The following is a 23,337-nucleotide window of genomic DNA, read 5'->3' as shown; positions in this document are numbered from 1 at the left end:
GCTATTCACTATCTATTAAACAAGTAGATTATTCGCTCTCGATTTCTATCACGTAATAGTTGACGAGGGCGCAGTGAGTAGCGTAGCCAATCAGAGAACAGCATTCGTGATAGAACGCTAATAGATTTATACTAATCTGTGATAGATAGTGAGTAGCGTAGCAGTGTGCTCTTGTTAACAAAATGACGGCCGCTTCTTGGCATTTTCGAAGTGTCTGTGAAGAGGATTTAGATAAATTTTTGTACGAGTAGTAGATTTATACTAAAACAATTAGATTATTCGCTCTCGATTTCTATGCGTGAACTATCACGCGATAGAAATCTCGAGCTCATAATCTAATTGCTTAATAAAAACATGATTTTTAACCAATCAGCGCGCGTATTTTCCTAGGGCTGTTTTAAGCCTCGCATTCATGTGAAAAATCCTTTGCCTGGAAACATGATTACCAGGCTTAGGATGTACAAAGTATTGTTATTTAAATTTGGGCGCCTTTTATGCAAAGGTCTATTTGCAATGCAGTGTAAATTAAAAATAAACGATAAATTGGCCTGCTCCCAGCCAATCATAGCTTGTGCTTTGATTTTCTCTTCAGAAGTCTCGCGAACTGGTAACCAGGCTGAATAAGAATGGGGGATATATCTTTACACAGAGGCTTGCTGCAAAACAACCACATTGACTACAAGGGTTTCTTCGATTGCGCGCAAGCGTTTGGCGAAGCCCTAACAAGGCGAAAAGCAGGCTCTGTTAGGGAAACAGTTAAGTGTTTCCTAGCAACAGATGGTAGTGCAGTTAAGCGATACGCGCTTAAGAATTACCCTTTAAATGCAGCCACGCTAAATATAACTCTTCAGCACATAAGGTACAACAAAGCGCTCACTGAGAAGACGACCCCGGAAAAGATAGAGGACATGTTCGGTGTTGTGATAGATCATTTTCTACTGTCTGAGTGTGAACAGGCCCTTTGCACGATCCGTTCATATGGTACGGAATTAATTATGCTGGTACGCAAGTTACGCAGTGGGACTTTCAAAACAAAGGAAAGTCGGGCCTATTTCTTATTATATCCCGGAGCACATTTGGAGAAACAGCTGCCGCGTTATTTTCTCATTTAGAAGGAACATCGATTTTCAAAAATTATTGCAACAAACGATTAAGAAGGGCATGACGCCCAATCTGCGTGCTGTACCTCATTTTGAGGTTTTTTGGAAAAAGTGATAATCAAGGAAGCGGGGTGGAAGGTGGAGGCACTTAATCGAGTAGGTCCCTTGTGGTTCGTCACGCAGTCGTTCCTCACGCTCGTAGGGGAGAGATTGCGTGACTAGCCCAAAAAGCGTGTGCGTACCGTATGAGGCTATATACCATTCACGAGGTGCTTATTTAAATATTTAATCATACCGTATAACGTTACTCACATTCTGAAAAAGGGAGCTGTCCAAAAATTAGTTTACAAACTGACGCTTGTCTTTTTATATTGATAATCAAATTTTGCCCGATAGAAGAAGCGCATATTGGGGTCGGTCGGGGGGGGGGGGGGGGAGGCGCGGAGAGCCTGCAAAGCCATTTTTTATTTTATTTTATTAAAAACAGAGAGGTATATAGGCCTGAAATTTCTTGTATAAAGGGAACCTCTATTGAACAAAACAGCTCTGTAATCATAACGCTTGAGATTTCGCTGCGGTTTTCCGGGAGCGAAAACTTTTCGGGAACTTCGAGAAACGCCGGCCCCAGACCTGAAAGACACGACGAATGAAGCGTAATAAAATTCCCAAGGTAAAAATTTAATAATCTGTTCATCTAATCTAAATTTGTCCATATTTTTATTCCATTTATCAAATAATGTATATCACATTTCCATTTTTTTTTTTACAAAATAAATAATTCAAGATGGCGCTGAATCATACTCTCATATTCAAGTAACCATTTCAGTGTGACTCGTATCTCTGTTGTTCCTGATATATTACTGTGTATCAAATTTTATTCTGAACGACTAGAAGCAAAAGATTAACAGCGCGAGTTCTGTAGCGACTGCACCGATAATCGTTACTGTAAAAGCTCTTTGTTCTCAATCATCGTGTTGTTTCGGCTACGCGCCCAGTTTGTTAGGGTCACGTGATCTGGAAGAGAGAAGATCCTTCACAGTGACGTCACCAAAACAAATCCGACCGCAACTGGGGTATACGACAGCCATATTAGGTCGGTGATGTGATATCGGTGGATATCAAGACTGTAGACATAACTTCTGATTGACTAGCTGCGAATTTGGGTGCCGTAATGGAGTTATCAACTGTACAAATAACTTTCAAAACTAAGACTTTCAAATCCAACAAATTAACTAATATAGTAGTAAGCTTAATTTCCCTCTTAACAAATATATCAGAGCTCCTTTTGCTTCTATAAAGAAATGTATAATGAAGAAAACTTTAGAGAATTGGTGTCAACATAACTTATTTGGCCACAGCAAGTAACTTTTCCGTCTTTGTGTTGGAAACTCTACACTACGTACGAATACTAAAATATCGATTTTTGAGAAATTTAACCGGATGTTAGCAAGACTACCCGGTTAATTGCACTCGCTTTTCCTTTTGTCTCGAAACACCAGTGGCGGTCTACTTGGTAAATGCTGACAACTGAACAAACAACGAAGACGACCTCTCTCCTTTCTAAGAGTAAAAAATACCGATCTCCTAGAAAACGAAACCCATTGCAATAAATAGTCACGCCGTCTGTTTGAGTATTTCGCTGGCCTGAAGCGTCAGGCATCTCCCGCCCTTAGCCTGATCCCGGGCGAGAGATTAGGCGGTAGATTAGTCAAGGGATTAGGCTCAGGGCGATAGATGACTGACATATCAGGCAAGTATTTCACTTGCTGAGCTCTAATCAGTAGGACACTCACTGGTGTTTTGCTGTTCCGTCCTGTAATATCAACAAGAATCCCTTATCCTAAAACACTATTTGCTGAAAGAAACAAATGATAAAAAGTTCTTCTTGTCTTACTCGCAAAATCAGACGAGACCACGTGATTTTCCAACCTCCATATCAGACTTTTTTTCCATCTGGTCCATTACGTCTGTAAATAAAAATCAAACAAAACACGCGTCCCAGAAATGTAATGATCTTGCAGCTACCATTTTTTAGCCCAGTGGCAGCATGGACTAACTCTATTACGATGCTGTTTTGGCGCGTTGCAGTTAACTGTCGGCAAAGGCTTTTGGTGTCACTGTAAGAGCCAGCCAGTTTCTCCTATCTTCGGCCCTACCACTTCCGGGCTGTTTGCATACGCGCCGAGCTGTCACATTACTGAACAAGACAGTGTGCGGAGGCAAGGAACTATCATGTCACGTATCTGCACTTATCACCGAATGTACTGTGTTCTAACGAATGGAAATTCATTCCCAGCGCTGTCTTGCTAAAACTGCTGTCGGACAATACAAGGAAGTCGCACTCCGACAAAAGGGTGTGGTCGAGAAGCACCCCTGTCATGCCCTCCATGGAGGGCTCGCGAAAATTAATGTGCTCAACTTTCACTGCAAGAGACACCACTTTATTCGGGTACGTTCTTAAGGCGTACTGTTTCACCTCGGTGTTGTCTGTGGCCAAGAACCACTTAATATCCGCGCGACTGGCGTTGTTATTCGATTGAATGATTGCGCTTTCTAGCTTTTTGGCGCACATGAAAAAGTTTTTGAAATCCGACGTCCTTTGATCCAAAGATCCATGGCTAAACGACGACGCATCCCCCATTCGAATGTGAATACCAATTCTAGGAACATTCGCATTGAGATGGAGAGATTCACGAGCCGCCGACAAAGTTTTGTCGAACTCGGCTGTTCTTTGGAACAAGAAGTCGAACGCGCAACCCACTAGAGAATAGCGATGGCCTTTCGCTTTCACACCTAACATGTTTGCCAAGCGTTCGGCAAACTTATGCTGTCGAAAACTCGGCGCAAAATACCATAAACTTGTGACTACCTCCACGGGCGAGTCTAAATACTTTTCGAGGTCAGTTCCCTCGAGCCAGTCACGGAACAGGGAAAATTTATCCGAAGATCTTTGAGAATCTCTGTAGACCAATTGGTGATCACCCTTGCCCCAGTAGTGATAGTTCGTCTTAAGATGGCGCAGTTTGGAAATCGGAAAATTCCATTTGATGTTCTTGGGTTGCAGATACTCTGCAATGGGAACTGTACTTTTCCAATCTATAAGAAACGCGCGACCCGTTATAACTGCTAAGTAAAAGAGCGATGTGACAGCTCCCAATCGATTACCGTATCCACCGCAGCCGTACTTTTTACCTCCACAAAAATAAACAAGATATTTGGGTGGTTTTCGATTGTTTAGGATGTCGTCGTGAAGTTTCACGTATTCCTCTTGCCATTCTGAACCGCACAAAAGCATTCTCTGCTTTTTTTGCAACTGAGAAGATTCCTTGTCGTTTCCAAATGAGCTCAAGACACGACCAAGCTTAGACTTTTTGCTTTGAGGATCAAAAAGTTCACCAAGGTTCAAGTCACTGTTGCCGACTTCGATGTGCGCCGGCATGTAGTTTGGGAAACGTGTTCCTGAAATAAGACAATCGAAATAAACCTACTAAGATACAAGTTAACCTGATTTGGCACAGTTCCTGGAGACGCCGTATAAGCTACGAGAATGCCATAAATTGAACGACAAGGGGAAATCCCCTCTCTCAACCTGATATAAAGAAATTCCCCTAACCAATATTATAACAAATTCACTGGAACTACTTAGGAAAATTTATACCTTGCTCAGCCTCGCAAAATGTTACGGATGCTGCCCGTCACGCAATTTTTCCTTCTTCGCTGTTTCCTAATGATAAAATTGCGTGACTGCCAAGTCAGGTATCAGAGAGCGCGAATAATCTAATTGTTTTAGTAGAATTCTAACTAAATTTTGTTCAAATAATGATTTCCAATCATTTTTCAACTTAGTATTACACTTCATACTTCAGCAAAATAGAGCAGATTTAATTGTTACTTGAGATTTGCAGTTGCGCACGCGCAGTATACCGGTATATACTCACCACGATCGGAAAACCATACAACGTCTCCTTGGTACGTTATTAGGAACACAGAACATAATGCTATGAGAAGTAACAATACTCGCAACTTTCTGCCATGATTAAGCACCCGCCTCATCTCCTGACAGCACAAGGAACAAACCAGATGGACACGGTGGATTCTGCAAAAAAGTACAACATTATTAATCACCTCTATCCAGCGAGAGCTAGCCCGTCGATATGGCCGTCTCTTTCGCTCTCGGCCGCTCTGGAGGTTCAAAATCTTGAGAGGACGAAAGTTAAAGAAAGCGGAAAGAGATATGGCGGAGGCCGAATTCGCACGCTAAAACGACCGCACTCCAGTCGGAAAAACGTTTTGGGACAAGCTTCTCAAACTCATTAGTAATTCATCAAGTGCAAACAAAGAAAATCACAACCGTGAATGAGCCTGGATAGCTGGTCTTAATTAGCATAAATTTAAACGATTTTACCTCTCCGTTTACTCGTTAGTTTTTGTTTCGATTGGGAAGATATATCAAACACTCGAGACAGTGTGTCATCGGCTATCCAAACACCTCGAATTTCATCAAAAATACTCCGCTGCGCGTCGTATTTTCAACTTTCATCTCGGTGTTCGGATATCCCGATGAAACACTGTCTCTCGTGTTTGATATATTACTTACTTCACTGAGAGTGATCCAAGTGCTGTAAAATTAATTCTTAGCAGAACGCATGAGAGAAGTGAACGGCAGTAGTGCTTAATTCGTAGTCGAACTCCAAGGTGAAAGGATTAAATTGTACTGAGTAAATCCGCTACGTAGAAAATAGATCAAAGTCACTGCGGTGAATATGTATGAAAACGGTGAAAAAGATTGAAAACAAAACGGTTAGTCCTTCTGCTGTCTTTTAAAGTTCCTGTTCATTTGACAGTGCCGAGTTATAAAAGCGGCGCTATTCACTTTCAAAATGATACTCGGTGACGGCAGATACATGCAACGAAAATTTTGACTTGATTTGTCTTTCGATGCTTGTGCCAAAAAGCAATCCACTCAAGCCAGTTATAAAAGATGTAATTATCCCCCAAAAATGCTTAATTCGTTTACTGAGGTTTCGTCTTAATAATTGCACTGTTATCACTCTATATTTGATTATGATAACAGTGCCTAATTTCTTCGCATAATTCGTTTTTGTTTATCTCTTTGTAAAACGCACGAACGAAAGCCGGAAGGGTTGTCTCTTGATGAGCCCAACACCGGGTTCAACAGCTTCATAAACATTCCATACAGTTGCCTGTTGTACTCGACGAAATATCACACAAAATCAACTGTCCCAAATCAAGCCACTGGTGATAACCACGCTACAAATTCAGTGGAGAGAGAGCGCGATGAAGGGGCAACTTAAGATAAAACTGGCATTTTTTGCTTCATTATCCAAGGCATCACCGATAACCTTTCATCTGTATCGTTGTAATGATGATCCGAAATATGACGCCGGCGAAACAGAAACCGCACGAAAAGGGATCAAGGCTGTTTCGACACTGTTTTGAAATCCTAAACAAGCTAATAAATAATCACATTTTTCCACTATAAATCGCAACACAAAGTGACAGCACTGTCATGAACGAACGTTCGGCAACGATTTCAGTTAAATCTTACTGAAGCGATCTTGTCAACTGAAGTCTTGAAAAAGAGAAACTTAGTAGTTGTACTTTTTGTAGTTTCGCCATGTTATGAAATCGGTTCGCACAATCTGAGGAAGTTGTTTGGAATTTTCAAGTTTTTATGATTTCCGGCAATGCAATAACATTTGTCTTGCGATAACAATAGAATAGTAAACAAGCACATATATTGAACTGATTCAATAAAATTACAGGAACCAATCTGGACATGTTATAACAGTGAGACTTTGCACTCATTATGAGGGGAAACGTTATCCGTTAAAAATATAAAAGTTCAAATCGAAACCTCCGATTTGAACCTTCAAACAACAGACTAGAGGTAGCTTTCGAGAAACAGCTTCTTCTCAAATTGATAAGAAAATTGTAAATCATTATTCAATACACAACTCAAGTGAACAACAAATTAAAACAGGAAGACAGAGATCTCAGTTTTCAGGCGTTTTTTTCGCGAAGATTTCCCCTTGCATTGTTGACGTTTCACTTTCTCTTTTTTCGAGTTCGAATTTCCAAAGCTTGATTACGGCGGCCTGAAAAAATATATGTTGATATTAATATTCTTGAAGGAAGGAAAGTTGAGTTTCATATCGCTTACACCCAATGTCGAGGAATCACGGTTGTTTTGAAAGGAAACAAGCCCGTGAGGTCGGCGTCGCGACAAAACTAAGAAAAACAAAGACATCTCTGGGGATCACGCGAAAAGTATCGAGTGAATATTTCCTTTAATAACTCAAGTATCTCGAGAACAAAGGATGCAATAAAAAGACCACTGATTTCTTTTTCTTTTTCTAAAGTGTTGTTGTTTTTCTTCCATTCTGTCAACGAATATTGTGTCTAAATAGATTAGCATGCAAGATGTGGCCATGCTGGGAAGATACAAAGCTCAACTTCTTTACATCAACGCACTTTGAGTGTTCAGAGCTCAGCTAATTATCAGCTACTCACTCAGTTGCGATTATACATTCAATTCAGGACGAGTTTACAAGAAGCGTTTTATCTACTACACTCTTAAATCTAGAGATAATTTTCAAATTGTTTCTTACGAACGTAGCACAAAGTTGATAGAAATCGATACAGAACCAACCGGCATCTCGGGATCCAAGCGCCGCCTACGCGCATGAAATAACAGAAATCATACCTCCGTACGTAGTTCAGAGCTTTCTTTGACAGTTACCCGAGTTCATTTAGCAATTATCCATCAAGCGATCGCTTAGATTCAAACCATTAGAAACACGACAGGGCAAAAATGATCGGCGCTGAACCAGCGCACAATCGCGTGCCATGAACCGAGCGCCCGCTGGTTACTAAAGGCGTTGCGCACGCGAAGAATGCAAATTTACACTTCCAGCTGATAGAAATACTACATTACCGTTAGTAAATCGGGCTTGGCCTCCCAGTGAACCAGCGGGAAAACCACGGGAAATCTTTTCTTCTCTCTCTGACGTGCGGCGAGGCAGGTTTAACCGCCGACTTGCCCACTTCTGTAATCTGTTTGCTTTTGCAAACTGGCTCGATTAACAGTTTCTCTCGGACGAGAACTTAATCCGGTGCTAATACAATGAAAAGATTTACGGGCCAAGAGGTGAAAATAAACAGAAAGATGAGGGACAAATCTGCCATCACTAGCCGAAGGTCAAAGATTGCGATTGCTCCTCAAAGAAAACACGAGTAGGTTTGAGAAAATAACACTGAACGAACAGATAACGAGGACAAAAAATATCTCATCAGGTAAGGCTTGATATGCTCTTGATTTACAAGCAAATTCTCAAAACGATCATAAGAAGAAACGTACGCGAATTGGTAAGGAGAATTCAGATATTTAGCGCTTTGCAATTATGGAGTTCAAAACTGTTCGATTTTTCTTTTAGGGTTCGCGTTCCCTGCAATCTATATCAGCTAAAGTCGAACCGTTGTTTGGGAAATTAGGCAGTAGGAACTTTTTTTAATAATTGGGTTATTAGACTCCGCAAATCCACTAACTATGGCATCGAGTTAAAATTTTCATGGAAAATTCCAGCAGTGCCAATGCTGGGGGTCTGTCTGGTTTCTTACCCGACTACGCTGACAGAAATGAACTATGGTATCTGTTATGTTTTACCTTAGAAAAATAAAGGTCTTCTTTTCAAAAGCGCTCCTATATGCCCGCAATGCATTACGGCCTTGATCACGTTTTCCGTGAGTGCGGATTAATTATCGTAATAGCATTACGAGTACGAAAAATTTTGTCCCACATAGCGAACAAATCCAATTTGGTTTGTGAAGTACATGAATCAACTTGTCCAATATTGCTACTTTTTAATTTTATTTTTCTATCAGGAATAACGTGAAAGGGCAAAAAGAAAACTACAGAAGTAAGCCAAAATGTGAATGCCAAACCCTAATTTTTGATTATATGAAAAAGAAAGGAGCATTTTGCACGATTTTTCCAACCAATGTTTGTTTCCCTCGGAGATTCGAAAAATCGAGATTCCACTACACTTTCTAAATCGCCAAACATGTTGTTCCACGATGGAAATGGAAGTTTTTTTTTTTTCATTATTTTTTTTCGGGAGGTAAAGGAGGGAATTCAAGCTGTAGCTAGCGAACCGAATAACATGGCTCCATAAACACAGACGACTCGGCCCAGGCATAACTCTTCATATTAAGCACAACGGAAATATACTATATAATAAATAGCTTTCACATGTTAATAAACAAATAGGTAAATATCAGATAAGTAAAAACGAGTAAGTAAAACATCTGAATGAGACAAGAGGGTAACTGAGGAAAGCACACAAACCTGCGCAAACTAATTTCTGCAAAAAAAAATTTCTCTTTTGACCGTTTGTATCAACGAACGAATGACACAATTTCCGCCATCCTTCCAAGAGCAAGGGAGGTAATTGCACCACTAGCAAGTAACAACCTAGAATGAAACGATTAGTGCAAATTTTAGATCTGCGTAGCGCTTTCCTCCAACCAAACCTGGTGACAATTGTGAGCATTCCAAAGTCATGTTTCGCTTCAGGATGATCTCGCTACATGGCGGCTGTAGAAGGACACAAGAAGCCGCGAAGATTTCACCGTCAATATCATTTGACATTTTTCTCATGACTAAGAATTTAATAATGTTTGATAATATTGGCTATTGTATATATTTAGATCGAGAAACGTTGCGTGGGACCATCAAAAGTTTACAAACTCAGGACCAAGTCTGGTGTTTTACATCATGAGATCGACGAGAGTGTTTCGTCTGACCTATCGGTAAAATACCGATAGGTCAGACGAAACACTCTCGTCGATCTCATGATGTACAGGCAGAAAAATTAATGATCACGATCAATCATTTGAGTCATTACAATAGAATAAAAGAATGAAACTTCGTGATCTTAGTATCTATTCGACGAACTGAGGACAGAGGCCGGCTAGAGGGACAAATGCAGCCACAATGCGACCGGCTTTCACGAAAAGTCGAAACAAGGAAAACGTAATGCAAACAACGCTAACCTTAAAACATTCCAAAACAAGGTACCTGATCAGTTGACAGCTCATCGCCGAACGTATGAAGCTCGACAAACTTTGAGTGTCCACGCGTTTTGGATTATTAACATCTGGTCGGCAATCCCTTGCCATTAAAAGACGGCAGTCTAAAGATCTGAAAACTTCCTGTAGATTTATAATTAGGACATAGCAAAAATACTGTTTATATCCATGTCGCTCTCTAGGAGAGCTTTTGCGCCGTTCCCTGGAGCCGCGCCACGTTTTAACTAACAATGATTAATCCAGTGTCAAAATTTCTCTACTTCCAAGAACCAAATTTAGTAGGAAGGTAATAAAGTATAAAGGACCTGAAAATCTTTGGAATGACGTCTGGATTAAAATCCATATTCTCCCACGCGATTTCTAGAAAAAAAAAATTCTACCGATCGCTATGGAGAGAACGCTGATACCAACGCGAGGAAAACCTCAAGTTTTCACTTTCGCAGAGGAAACTTCCTCTTGGCGCTAGCGTGTTTTCGGTTTCTACTAGAGACAAAGGCTGCTATTTCAACAAGCCAAAAGCCGCCATTTAAAGAAATATCACAATAATTATTAGATGATAAGGGAAAAGCACAGTCACGCCCCGCCTATAAAATATCGTTTAGGTCAACTTCACTATAACAGACTGTCTGTGTGATGGCAAAAATCCACCAATAAGCGCTGGATTCTTGTTCAAGACCCGAAGCGGTGAGAATCTGATTTCCTTGGAATTCTTTTTGACTTGCTGTTACTCTAAGAAGACCTTGAAAGCTGCCAGAGACTAAACAGTATGCGTAAAGATGGAGAATCTGACTTCTATACCAGATGGCAGAGTCGCACTTGCGGTTTCGAACACTGAGACCTTGAAATGAAGACCTGTCAAAAACCTTACTTAACACCTGTCACACTGAAGAAGAGCCTGAGACAACTAATAATAATAATAATTGTAAGTCAGGCTTATCTTTTAGAAAGTTTAAGTTTCTACTCTTCCGTCTCTCGCGACGCAAATTTTGATAAGGAAGAGAATTAATGACTGAAATTCACGTGAAATTTACAATAACCGGCTAAGAAAGACATGTTTAATTTGAAACGTAAAGCTCGTTCCATCATTCCTATGATCCGCGTTCTCTGTTTCAATTTTATTTTTCTTGATTTTTGTTCCGCAACTAAGGGTTTACTTAGCTCTGTTTCCATGCATTTGTTGCCTGCGAAGGCACAAACGCATGCTACAGTAAACTAATCTTCCTCTCCTTCTGATCTAGGGCTTTTAGGGTGACACACAGGCCATTTGTGTCACCAGACAGCGAATAAAAAACGTAGTTACATACACAAAAGAAGAGATGAGATTGCCGGGATCTCACTCCATTACTCACGGAGCCCAACACTGTCCACTTCTCTCAAGGCCACTTTGATGCGCTTTTCAAATTTTGCTGGAGAAAGTATTTGATGAGATTTTGCTAGAGAAATATCCTCGAAATTTATTGCGACCCGAGAAAGTTTATGTGCGCGATATTTGTTTGAAAACGTTTGATCCCGTTGCGTAAATTGGCCCCTGGTTTAACAGATAATCCCACAAATCTTCTTTATTTTGTTTACGTAGTCCCCTCAAACAAAGTTGTATACTCCAATATTTGAAACACAAAAGAAAAATTGTTTAGAAAATAAAGGCATGTTATCGATAACTACAAAGGAAGGAAATGCTTAACACGTTGAGAAATTCAGCAGGAAGAGGTTTTATTTTTTAACATCATTTAGTAATCCGCAAACACGCAAGAGAAGTTGGGCACATCGCACGCACGTACACAACATAAAATACAACAAAACACTGAATGTAACTTGTCAAAATAACGCTGTCGTCTGTTCGTCTCCAGTTAGACGGAATTCAAGGACACGGTCTTTTTATCAATGATTGACCGTAGCCAATCGCTCTTTGCACCAGCAAGCTATTTAAAAACTATCAACACACTGATGTGCAGAACGTACCAACCGAGCAGCGCCAGCGAAATCGAAACATGCCCGCACAAGAAAACACTGTTTTCTCGCATGAGGTTATCGTTTAGCGCGTGAACAGGAGTATTATATTGATCTGTGACAAAAAAAATTAACGAAGGCCACTCATTTGACCGAAGAGTTGAACCTGAACACTAACTGTGCAAAGCGGCAAAACACGAAAAAACACCCGTGTACGGGAGCGTAAGACAGATCGCTTTGTATGAGAAAACCAATTTTGTTCACTGTCAAATGTCTTAGTTCGACCCACAGTTAAGTCTTTTTTCTTTAAGAAACTTCTGCTTGAAAGAGTTCAACTGAATATCCTGTAATGTTTCCCCGCTACATGTATTGCCTATAGTCTTCAACAACCTTGCAAAACTATAATTTATCTGTCGGTTGTTTTATTTGCTCTCTTTTCGCTCTCCTCTCGGCTTTTTGTTATTGCGCAGAAACTCTTGACACAGCCGGATTTTTTTTCATACAGAGTCGTGTTGTTTCATGTCGCAAAGGTTAGTGAACCACGCTTTACGTTTTCCCTCAAAGGGGAAAGAGCAACCAGAAGACGCTTTGTGGTCCTCACCGTCAAAATAAGGTCTGACAAATCTGCAAATTCTTTACAATAACTATGCTTGGAATGACGCGAAACTGAATCGGCTATACTACTAAAGGAAAGTGGCCCCTTGGTTAGCACTCGGGACAGCCCTTTATTGAAGAGTAACACCGAAATATTGAACAAAAGCCACTATTGTTAATCCGCAACAGTGACGCATTTTTTCCGAGGACAAAAAGGTGTCCGAAAGCGACTACTGATTTCGTGTCTTAATTATCAATTTATTTGTTCCCCTTCGTCTTTTAATTAAACCGCAAGTCGATACCGCATGAATGTTCCATAATGTTGAAATAATAACTAATAACTTTTGACGTGAGGGCGGCGTTGTTGCTGACCAAGCCTTTAACGACGAGGAAGAAAGAAAAAAAAACGCAAATTGATCAAGGCGCATAGCAAAGGGTTTACAAATTTCGAACATCCGTTTCCTAATCACGATTTTATCTATATTATGGTGATTTTGGCCCGTGAACTTGTAACGCGGTACTCGTGTTGTAGAAAAGGAGTTTATGATTAGCGACTTGGTCAAGAACACATGCGAGTGCAACGAGAAATCAATTACGACTCGAGCGACAACAAACGTGCTTCTAAAAGCTTCATTGTTATCGGTGATGATAAATGAATCTTGATAATGTTATCAGCCATCCAACAAACCAACCAAAACGTCTATAATGTCAACAAAAACGCTCGTATGGACCTCAAATCAGCTAAAAATCTAGTAACATAACACGGGAAATATTACCTTTTCAATCGGGCGATAAATCTGATATCTAGTCACTCTCGCTCCAAGGGTTTTAAAGAAAGACCACGGGATTTCACCAGCTACCGATCGTGACGTTTTATCTGTAGACCAGACTCCCTCCTCTTCTGTGTGCCTATGTCGCCAGAACGAAGGGATTTTAGTAGTCAAACCAGAGGGCAGTGCCCAGCCTGCACACTAACAAGGAGAATCACTTGCGGAATGCAAACTCGAGATTTCTCTAGGTATCTAGTTGCCTGAAGCCTGCAGTTTGTAAAGAGAATCCCGTCGACTTCGGGGCAGAATCTGTTTTTTGTTTCACCGAGAAACCAATAAATGAATAGGCTTACCAAAGCAATAGTCACGAAGCACAAACACAGTTTAAAGTACAGAACAAGCCGCCACGAAATTGAAATGTAAGAGCTACTGACGGTCAAGGCCGGCGCGCAGTGGATATTTCATTGTCTGTGGGAAAGCGAGTGTGTGTCGGAAACTCAACCACTGATCATAAGACAATTCCTGTCAAAACAGCGGCAAGTGTTGGGAGATATAAAACTGACATCTTAATTTAACTTTCTCGTTCCCAAAGCTTTTGCGATGTTTCATAATTTTTGTTAAAAAAAAACGGTAAACAGACTCGAAAAATTCTCAAAAACAAATAAACTGCGTCACTTGACCCGGTATTTCAATAAAGATTTACGTGACAGTTCATTGGCGATATGAAAACGTTTTTCTACCGAGCGCGCCATTAAGAAATCAAATTTTGCCGCACTAGTCACAGTTTACCTACAAAACAAAAGACGGGATATACGCAACAAAAAAGCAATTACCCTCTTCCGTTTTATAATGTGAAACGCGCCCTCGCCAAACTGCCATATTGTCACTGAAGTCATGCGGATAGAACACAACAATTTCCAATGACTACATACCTTTCGATATGTGGTTTTCCGACGGTAAAATCTGCGCGTTGCCACATAACACCATCATGTTGTCAGCATGATCTTTGCGTTGTATTTCGCTCCATATTTCGTGGAATGGATCGTTGTGACTGACCTAAACGCAGCGTAGCCAAATCATCATTATGAAACGGCCGTGCTTGTCAATATTCATTTATCATGCTCCACCGAACTCGTGCCCTAAAAGGCAACGTGACATTTATTAATAGAACCAAGACGTTTTAAATTGTTTATGTCTGTTTGCGATTAGCGGTGTCAAGGTTGACCCTTTGAAAGGGAGCATACTACGCTAATTAGCGTTTATTAAGAAATCTACGATTTCCAATCACGGAGTGAAAAATAAGGCCTTCCCGCTCAAATCTACCGCAATCACTAACTGAGTTTGCCACTGAAAGTACAAGTTAAGTTCAAGGCACTTAGAGCACTTTTCATCTTCCTCCTCGGCTTGCTTCCAGTCAAAACAATCGCCCACTTAGAAATCCATTGTCTGCTCCTCGCGGCCTCGACATCTTAATAAAATATAAAATAATTGTTTTTTAATTTCGAATCTTGCAAGAGGAAACATTTATTTTGCGCTACTGAGAAATCAATGAAACGCTGACGACCTTGATCGTGACGATATTGCGACCAACCGGCCAAGAGGTGAATACTAGCCTGCCATTTGGACAGCCGGGCTGTCTATTAAAACTAGAGATAACGTTCTTGTTTTGAAGAGAAAGTAAACAATTAGAACTAAGCATAGAAATCACGCCCAGAACATAAAGCAATATCGCTTCTGTGGTATTTTTAGTACATGTTTTCTCAATGGAAAACAACGCCAGATCGTTTTCGTAGAATATCTTTTGGAAGGCCTCACTCTCGGAGGACTGGAAAGCGTGATGCAAAATTGGAGAAAAGGGTCATCTTGATTAAACTTTCGTGATATGGAATATGGAATATCACAATGACCAATAAGTCGGTCTGTTGTTTTTGGAGTGATACAGATATAAAAAAAAAGAAAAAAAAAAAAGCGGGCCAGCTGCGATCTTCGGTAAGGCAACAGCTGCTCGCAGCTCAGTAGTCGGTTAATACGATTTTCTATTTTCTCTCTAACCAGTCAGTCTTATTTCGGCGACTTCAGACCGCTAGTTTACTTATTACTTAAACACACACATCCGGCTAGATATAAAGCCCTAGATCCAAACAATCTGGGAAAACAACAACAATAACTACAAACTGAATTGATATTCTAACACTTTTTTCGCAAAAATGTCCTCCTTAAACGGTACCTCTGATTTTTCTACAGCCTGAAACGCAATGTTCGAGCGAGGAAAGCCTGAAGGCCACTTATTTTCAGGCTCCTGACTAGCCTGCGTAGCTTGGCGGTTAAGCAACAGCGAGCGTGCACAAAGCGGCGAAGCCAGGCTGAATATTGAAACGTGGAATATTTTAACAGCTGTACATTCCACTTTTCGCTTAGTACCCAGGCCGGATGGGAGACTTTCAGAAGACCTCTCATTCTCTTCCCCAGTGCTCCTCGTTTTAAAATGTCGTTTCGCAGACCACGTGATCAAAAGAAACGAAAGATCTGACGACAAGAATGAAAACCTCTAAGTACAGACTTTCTTCACGATTCTCGAAGCAATCTTCTCTAATGAAATTACATGGCATTTTCACAGTCATCCAAACGATCAGTTTTTTGAGTTTCAAGCCTGGTCTTGAAATTCACTGATTTTCATTGCCATTAGCCCTGCTATAGTTTTGAATCTGAGCGACAGGCATGCGCAAAAGAGTTCAGTAAAAGTGTAGTCTCGATACGTGCCAGTCACAGTTTCAACACTGAGATAGGTTTAAGTTTGCGTGTACTTTAGGTCTGTGCTGAACTTAAAAATTCCTTTATAACAACATGTAGCATTCAGCATGTTCAGAGTTGACAAAATCCAGCGAAATGACGAAGTTACAGAAGTTCAAAACAGTTCCAGCCCCCCCCCCCCCCTCTCAGGTTTAAAGGTGACACTTAATGGCTCTTCCCTAGGGCACAGTTAATTTTGTGTCCCAAGATTCTTGATGGAGTTTCCTTGGCTCCCAGACCCGAGACCGGAAACAAAATGTCTTAGTTTTCCGAGGGACCATGCAGTCATGAAGTGACTTGATACACAGCACAATGTAACAAAAGAAATCAGCACTAGGTCATATTTTGATGGCAACAGTGCCCTACTATATATCCCAATAAAGATTTTAAAATGTTGCTTGCGCTCCTGTTTGTGCTGTTGTATGTTCAGAGACTTTTGCCGAGAAACAGTTTCATTGTTCCAATTGTTAGATATCACGTGACCGCCGAGTATGCCATAGCTCCGCGAGCTGGCCATGACAAGACGACATGGCATACTCCTGCAGGAGCGCAAGGCGAAAGCGCGCTATACTTCGGCCAGGGCGCTTATATGAAGGGCGGTGAAACGAGCGGGTCCGAGCAAAAAGGTGTGATGCAGTAGACTGGGGTCTACTAAAACGAGCAGATTCCGCTTACTTACACTGGAACTTAGATTTCTGAAGAAATTCCACGAAACTCCCTTCTATATGAAGAAGGAAGGTGCATTTTTGTTCTGAGACAATGGGAAAAGGTGAGTTTTTCAGGTTGCCGGAAAACAGGAGTTCGTATTTCGCACTGTAAGATCTGCTTGCGCTAGTTGTACGCGTGATCTTTTGCATTTCTTCTGACTTGCGAATAAACGTTATGAAGCTCTTTACTCTGGTATCGCCGGTTAATTTCTCAATTTCTCTTGTCGAAGTATTTTTTTCCCCATCTTTTGTGCTGAGATGATGAGATGATGCGATAATTTTTGCCAACGCTAAAAGGCTACTAAGATCACGGTTTCTTCCTAGTGAAATTTTATACTGCGAAAATGAAGAAGACAAGGAGTTTTGAGAACTCAAACAGCAATATGAAGCTGTTATTCGGGTTGATTGAAAAGTGCTACCGTAATTTTGCTGATTTAATATCTCTGCTGTCTTCCCACATTTCCAGTTAAACTTCTAACATGTTCTCAAATATTTATCAAATCAGTCAAACATACATAAAGCTAGAGATATTGTTTGAGTTCGATGTGCGTTTTTACACGAAAGAGCGTAATTGAAGTCAATTTGTCATGTTTAGCTACAAAACACGGATCGCCGGGCGCTCCTTTTCATCGACAACCAGCGATTAATTGGATTTTTACGCGAACAAAACTGAGCAGTATTTACAGACGAAAGTTCTAATGCCTTGATGAGGCATCACGTGTTGCTTGCAATTCAGACGAAACTCAAACAAGCAAAATTTTATTACTTTTCGTTCGCGGTAGACTCTATGGCGAAATCCTTGCAAGCGTGTGGCAAGAGGAGGGAAACTTTGAAGTTCTGAAACGCTGCTATATCCAAATATATCCAGCTGGTTTTTTACTATGTTATGTTAAAGCTACCGATCTTCAACATATAAACTTTGGAGTGGAGTAATGTGGAGTACTCGTAAAAGAAGCAGCGGATCACGACTTGGTCAGGATAGGCGGGACACACCTGCATTCGACACAGTCTTATTTCACTCAAATTTGGGTAGCCTACGACGAAACTACTTAAGCATCATTACAACAGACATAAAAGTATTGACTTTTGGGTCTAAAGCATCAAATGGCTTTTGAAAATAAACCACTGGTGGCTTAAAAATAAAGAAAGAAAAGTTGATTTCCGGTTCGTCGAGAGGAGATTTTTGGCAGCCATTAATCTCACCGGAAGCGCGGAAGGAGCGCTCGTGCCAGTCTTTCTCCGCATCACACATTGGACCAAGAGCGGACTGCCCGTTTCACCGCCCGGCCTTTTTCCGCCCTGCTTCGGCTCAGCTAATCCGCCTGTACTGCAAGCTAAGAGACCCAAATCCTCTGCTGTGATAGACGTGGCCACCGAGCGGGCAGCTTGCGCGTTCGGAGCAGTCTACTGTATTCCGCACAAAAAACCGTGACCTATATGCCGTGTAATAAATCCTTCATTGACCAAGGCCAATCTTGTTCGAGACGCAGAGATATCCATAAACAAGCAAGTAAAGATCTTGGCTAATGTCCTATCATCTTGACCTCACACGTACTTGCTTAAAAACGCATATACGATCCACTCCAAATTGCAAACGCAAATCAAGTTCTGCTCCTCAAATGACCATGATGAAAAATTTCCTAAGCGCATATACGACCCACAATCCCTCATTTGCTTTCAACAGGAGTAACGCTGGAAGTCAGCTTCGCAAACTTACTACAGCTTTTAACTTACCTTGATTCGCTTCAAATTGATACATATTTCAGTGTTTAACTTGCCTACCAACGCAGCCCAACAGTTTCGTTAGATACTGATACCATTTCGCCATCACGGCAAATCTTCGACGCAAATTCCTTCCATTAATGGCCGTCCCGTCTATATGTTCACGGAGTTTTGGCACTAACATTTCCCGATTATAAAACTCCCATACCTATTTAGATTTATTTCGTCCGCATTTCGATTCAATTTTTCGAATTTGGATGATCTTGATGATCACGATCATCTGATGAGTGTAGAATTCAATTGTGTTTACATCGTTATGATTACACAGTTTCAACATGCATTTTTTTTTTTAATGTACACCGCAGAAACGTTTTTTCGGACGCAAAGCGGGCCGCTTTCAAATATGAAGCTCCACCATTCGTAAAACGTAGAATTTCTTCCACAAAAAGCACCTCCTAAGTCTAACCTGCGATTTCGATTTCACGGAGAAATATAAAAGAACCCCAGATGGCAGGTTTCGAAATCAAGCCGACCCGAAATAAGACCACCGAATTAAGAAAAAAAAAAACTCTGGAACACAAATATCAAACAAAGAACAGAGCTTATCTTGGGAATTTACGATATCACAGACGCTGTTACAATATTCCGGCAGTACAAACTTTCTCTTGGGGCTTTAATTTCACTTTACTTAAACCACGTCACTTCGGATGGATTTTACAAATCTATCTCAACACCCCTGCCGACTGTGAAACACACAAAACAAATTCTGCCATTCTCCATTCCTTTCTGTTAGCGAAACTTCCTTACACTTCCTTCCGCTTGCCCCGGCTTCTTGCTCGGGGAATGGACGGGGAATTGATAACATAGGCTCTTCATAGCTTGTCTATGGACAAGAGAATATGATAATAATTTCTTGCTATGGAACAGTCGAAGAAAGTTGCATTGCAAGCAGTACATCTCTTTGCGTGACAGACCTGGATAATACCTAGAGCGGCTTGCTTTGCGTCGCGTATAGTGCTCAGCACGGTCTGGGCTCCAAGAACAAGGACAAGAGCGGCAGGTAAAAAGGGAAAGAAAAGGGGGCCAGCTTTCGCTTTTCAAGCTCGTTTTCACCCTTCCACCCACTCTCCCAAAAATCCATGAACTTGGCAAGGGTTAAATTTAATAGAAAAGTGTTGTTGGAAGGTAAGTCGACGTTTAAAGTTGGAACAGATGTTATGAAAGAAATCACACAACCTTTTTTTTAGATGTTTTTAAAGGTAATAGAACCAACTTTGGGTCAATCGACATACCTATAGATTTACCCGATAAACTAATCCATGTTAATTGATGCTGTTTTTATCTTCGTTAACCATACCACGACAATATTTCCATTAATTGAACGGAAATTAGTCTTGTTGCCATCTAGTTCCCTTTCTCATGATCTACGTAAGCGGTCAGTTAGTTACGCCGGAGAGTTTCTGGGATCTGGTGATATTGCTGCAGAAATATGTGACCTTTACACGATTATGTACTTATTTATAAAGCTCAGCGCCTCAGGAAAATGCCAGAGACTGAAGGGTAACCTATCGAATGCATATTTGACCAGTAAAGTGAAGCAAAAGAAGCGAACAATAAGCAGATAAAAATTCAAAGTTATCTACACCACGTCAAAAGCAAAGCCACTGGCATATTGTGGTTTCTTGTGATGGGAGCTTGCCGACAATGAGACTACAGCGGAAGCCATCAGTTTTTGATATGATCTACGTTAAAATTTTGTATTGCCGCCATGAATGTAAAACCAGAATGACAATGATCACCCCAGACTACGACCCGCCCCCTGAATACACGCCCCCTATAGTAAGCAGCACTATTGCAAATGACCCGTCATGCCCTATATCATGGCGCCTTATATTACAGTGCACCAGGTGCTAGTTTAGTTTTGAATTGAGAACCATTGTTCTGTTTTTCTCGAGAGTTAATAACGAAGAAAAGAGCAAGTGCACAGTTCGTAGTTCGTCCACTCGCCTCTTTTGAGAAGGATATTAAGGCTAAAAAATAAAAATAAAAATACGCGCCTTGTTCCGAATAAGTGACCTAGCGACCTCGGTCTCCAATAAATTCGCTTCCTTGAACTCATAAAGTGCAACAAGTGCCCTGCGCGCTAATATAAATCAAATAGACTGGCGTGCATTGTCGAGCGAAAAAAGAGAGAAAAAAGATCAGTATCCCCCCCCCCCCCAACTCTCCGCTCGAAAAGTTGATTTTTTGCGCGGCAAAGTGCATGTCTCAGTCTAGTGTGGTTTATTGCGCAAAATCTGCGTCCATTTACGAAAGAATCAGAAGCTTTAGTTTAACAAATAAATGGAGATGATTAGACTCGTTAGGTCACTGCTTCAATTTCTTACGACAAAAGAGCCTGGTCAAACACTGGTTGAGTTGTGTGCATAAGTTGAGCTGTGAGGGTTCCAGCCCTGGCTGGGGTCATCGTGTTGCGTTCTTTGTTAAGGCACTTTACTCTCACAGTGCCTTGCTCCACCCAGGCGTATAAAATGGGACAACTTCCACTGAGTTAAAAGCTGGAGGTACCCATCTAGGGGCAAGTAGAAATGTTCCTACACTAGCTGTAGTTGCCTCATGTTAAAATAATCGGACATGAATTACCTCTACTTTAGCTTGACACAGATTTTGCTATTTTACCCTCATTTTTTGCCATTCTACCATAGCACCATTGGCTGATTTCAAGCCGAAAAGGACTAGGTACGAGTCTGTAAATTATGGGATTAGCAGCTATTGATCCACATAGTCAGAAAGAGCACACCAAGATTCACAAAATCCCCAAGTCTAGTGTTAATCAAGCTAGTTTTGACTGAGATGCAGCCATTTAAAAACGCTAAAATTACACAGAAATATTTGGTCATCCGGACATGGCCATACAATTTTTTGTAAGTTTTGATGTTTTCAAATGGTTGTATCTTGCTTACTATTGGATCTATTTGCACCCAAACTTGGGGATTTTGTGAATCTCGGTGTGCTCTTTCTGACTATGTGGATCAATAGTGCTGTTGCTAATCCCGTAATTTATAGACTCGTACCTAGTCCTTTTCGGCTTGAAATCAGGCAATTAGTGTTCACCATTTTATATTACCCTCCGAGTGAAGAGACGCTAGCAGAGATTCCAGCCTAAAACCCAATCCAATCAGGATCCTAGCTGAGACTCAAACTTGTAAATCTTAATCCCGCAGCACTGTGCGAGTTTCTGCATGTACGGTCTTAAGCAAGAAGCCCATACCAATTTAAAAGGTACAGTCAATAAAGGACCTGTAGCCACGACAAACTAAGATCCTCACAAAAATTTATACTGATGAGCCAGCTGATTCAAGGGATTTTGTTACGTTCAATCTTCAATGCTCAACTTGCTATTAAATGGGGTTCAAGGGATGACCCCCTTGGAAATATGTTCAGATTTGGTTCTCTAAAGAGTAATTGCCCTGGGTACTAGAAACCAAGAACTTTTCTTTCATATCAACACTAAAGCCCCGTCCACATTACGCCGGAGGAATTTGAAAACATAGCTTTATTTCTACAGTTAGGCCTATCGTCCACACTAATCCGTCACGAAAACGGAGCTTTTCGGAAACTCTCTTCAAACCGGAGGAATTTGAAAACGCCGACTTTGCGCTTTAGTCGAGACAGAAAACATTTTGAAAACGAAGCTTTTCGAAAACGATGAGGTGGCAATGATCAATTTTCCTGCCCGAGTTTATACTCAAATTCAGACTGACCGGTGATTGTCGCGTTTTTTAAATTTCTCCGGCGTAGCGTAGACGGAAAACATTTTATGCGTTTTCAGAGTGAAAAGTCTGTTTCAAATTCCTCCGGCGTAGTGTGGACTCAGCCTAATTTCTTTTTCTCTTCAGTTTTGAAAAAGCACACCTTTCGTCTGCCACGGGGTCACGCACGTGGTAGGTCCCGGATCGTGCTGCACGCGATGCACACGAGATCTCACGAATTCTGCCACTTTCGTTTATTGACTGATCTACTTATAGAACCCAAAGAAGTGCAAGCTCAAATCAGTTTTTCCATGAGAAAAAAAATCATTTTCGCTAGGTTTTGGACGTGGTCAATACTGATGGCTTGGCCGCGGTCTAGCGTCAAAACACAGCACCCAGCTTTTAATTCTCTTGCACATCAAATTTTAATTAAGCAACATTTTAAAGATCTCTAATTTGGCTATGCGTCAAGAGCAAATGTGTGTGTATGCTATACATCCAACAAGATTATTTCGCTTTCTACCGCTTTGTTTGCCTAGATCGACAATTTTCCCGAAGAAAACGAAAAACTAATTTATGCATCCAACATTTCGAGTCTCGATCTACAAACTACATACATGTCCAATTAACTATTTTTAAAATGTTCTATTTGCCGAAATCGCAATACACAATCAACATGTCGGAAATTAGTCGAAGTCTTACCTCTCACGGTGCCACAGAAATTTTGTTTTCGAGGGCAAAAGCACGGCTCAACATCGGCTCTACACACTACAAAAGCTGTAGAATTATAGAAGCTCAAATTTCAGGCGAAAGCAACAAAAATATATCGTTACGCGTGGAAGCG

At 40.9% G+C, this 23,337-nt stretch overlaps 1 protein-coding gene across 8 annotated transcripts; it reads right to left on the bottom strand.

The window, feature by feature from the left end:
• Positions 1-1,757: 1,757 nt before the first annotated feature.
• On the bottom strand, positions 1,758-23,309 carry LOC110062202 (uncharacterized). Of its 8 annotated transcripts, XM_089297538.1 has the most exons (5): positions 23,196-23,309; positions 14,455-14,661; positions 13,529-13,661; positions 5,039-5,196; positions 1,758-4,559 (listed from the first exon to the last, which is right to left on the bottom strand). In XM_089297538.1, exons 4-5 carry the CDS (start codon positions 5,151-5,153, stop codon positions 3,331-3,333), a joined length of 1,344 nt encoding a protein of 447 aa, XP_089153664.1. In that variant the 5' UTR covers positions 5,154-5,196; positions 13,529-13,661; positions 14,455-14,661; positions 23,196-23,309; the 3' UTR covers positions 1,758-3,330. The 8 variants fall into 8 exon arrangements, with proteins under 8 accessions (XP_089153664.1, XP_089153663.1, XP_089153666.1 ...); XM_089297537.1 differs by lacking the exon at positions 13,529-13,661; XM_089297540.1 differs by lacking the exons at positions 14,455-14,661; positions 23,196-23,309 and adding an exon at positions 13,876-14,120.
• Between the last annotated feature and the right edge of the window lie 28 nt (positions 23,310-23,337).

The sequence above is a fragment of the Orbicella faveolata genome, unplaced genomic scaffold, assembly GCF_042242905.1.
Source record: "Orbicella faveolata isolate gen_17 unplaced genomic scaffold, um_ofav_v1 contig_3, whole genome shotgun sequence".
NCBI classification, from domain to species: Eukaryota; Metazoa; Cnidaria; class Anthozoa; order Scleractinia; family Merulinidae; genus Orbicella; species Orbicella faveolata.
Note: the sequence above shows the minus strand (reverse complement) of the source record. Positions and strands in the feature narration are given on the sequence as shown.

Coding starts and splice junctions, on each gene's coding strand:
- LOC110062202 (XM_089297536.1), bottom strand. CDS start 10,301: ATGGCAAGGGATTGCCGACCAGATGTTAATAATCCAAAACGCGTGGAC. Junction 5,197..10,200: donor ATGAGCTGTCAACTGATCAG/GTACCTTGTTTT, acceptor ACTTTTTTGCAG/AATCCACCGTGTCCATCTGG. Junction 4,560..5,038: donor TGTATGGTTTTCCGATCGTG/GTGAGTATATAC, acceptor GTCTTATTTCAG/GAACACGTTTCCCAAACTAC.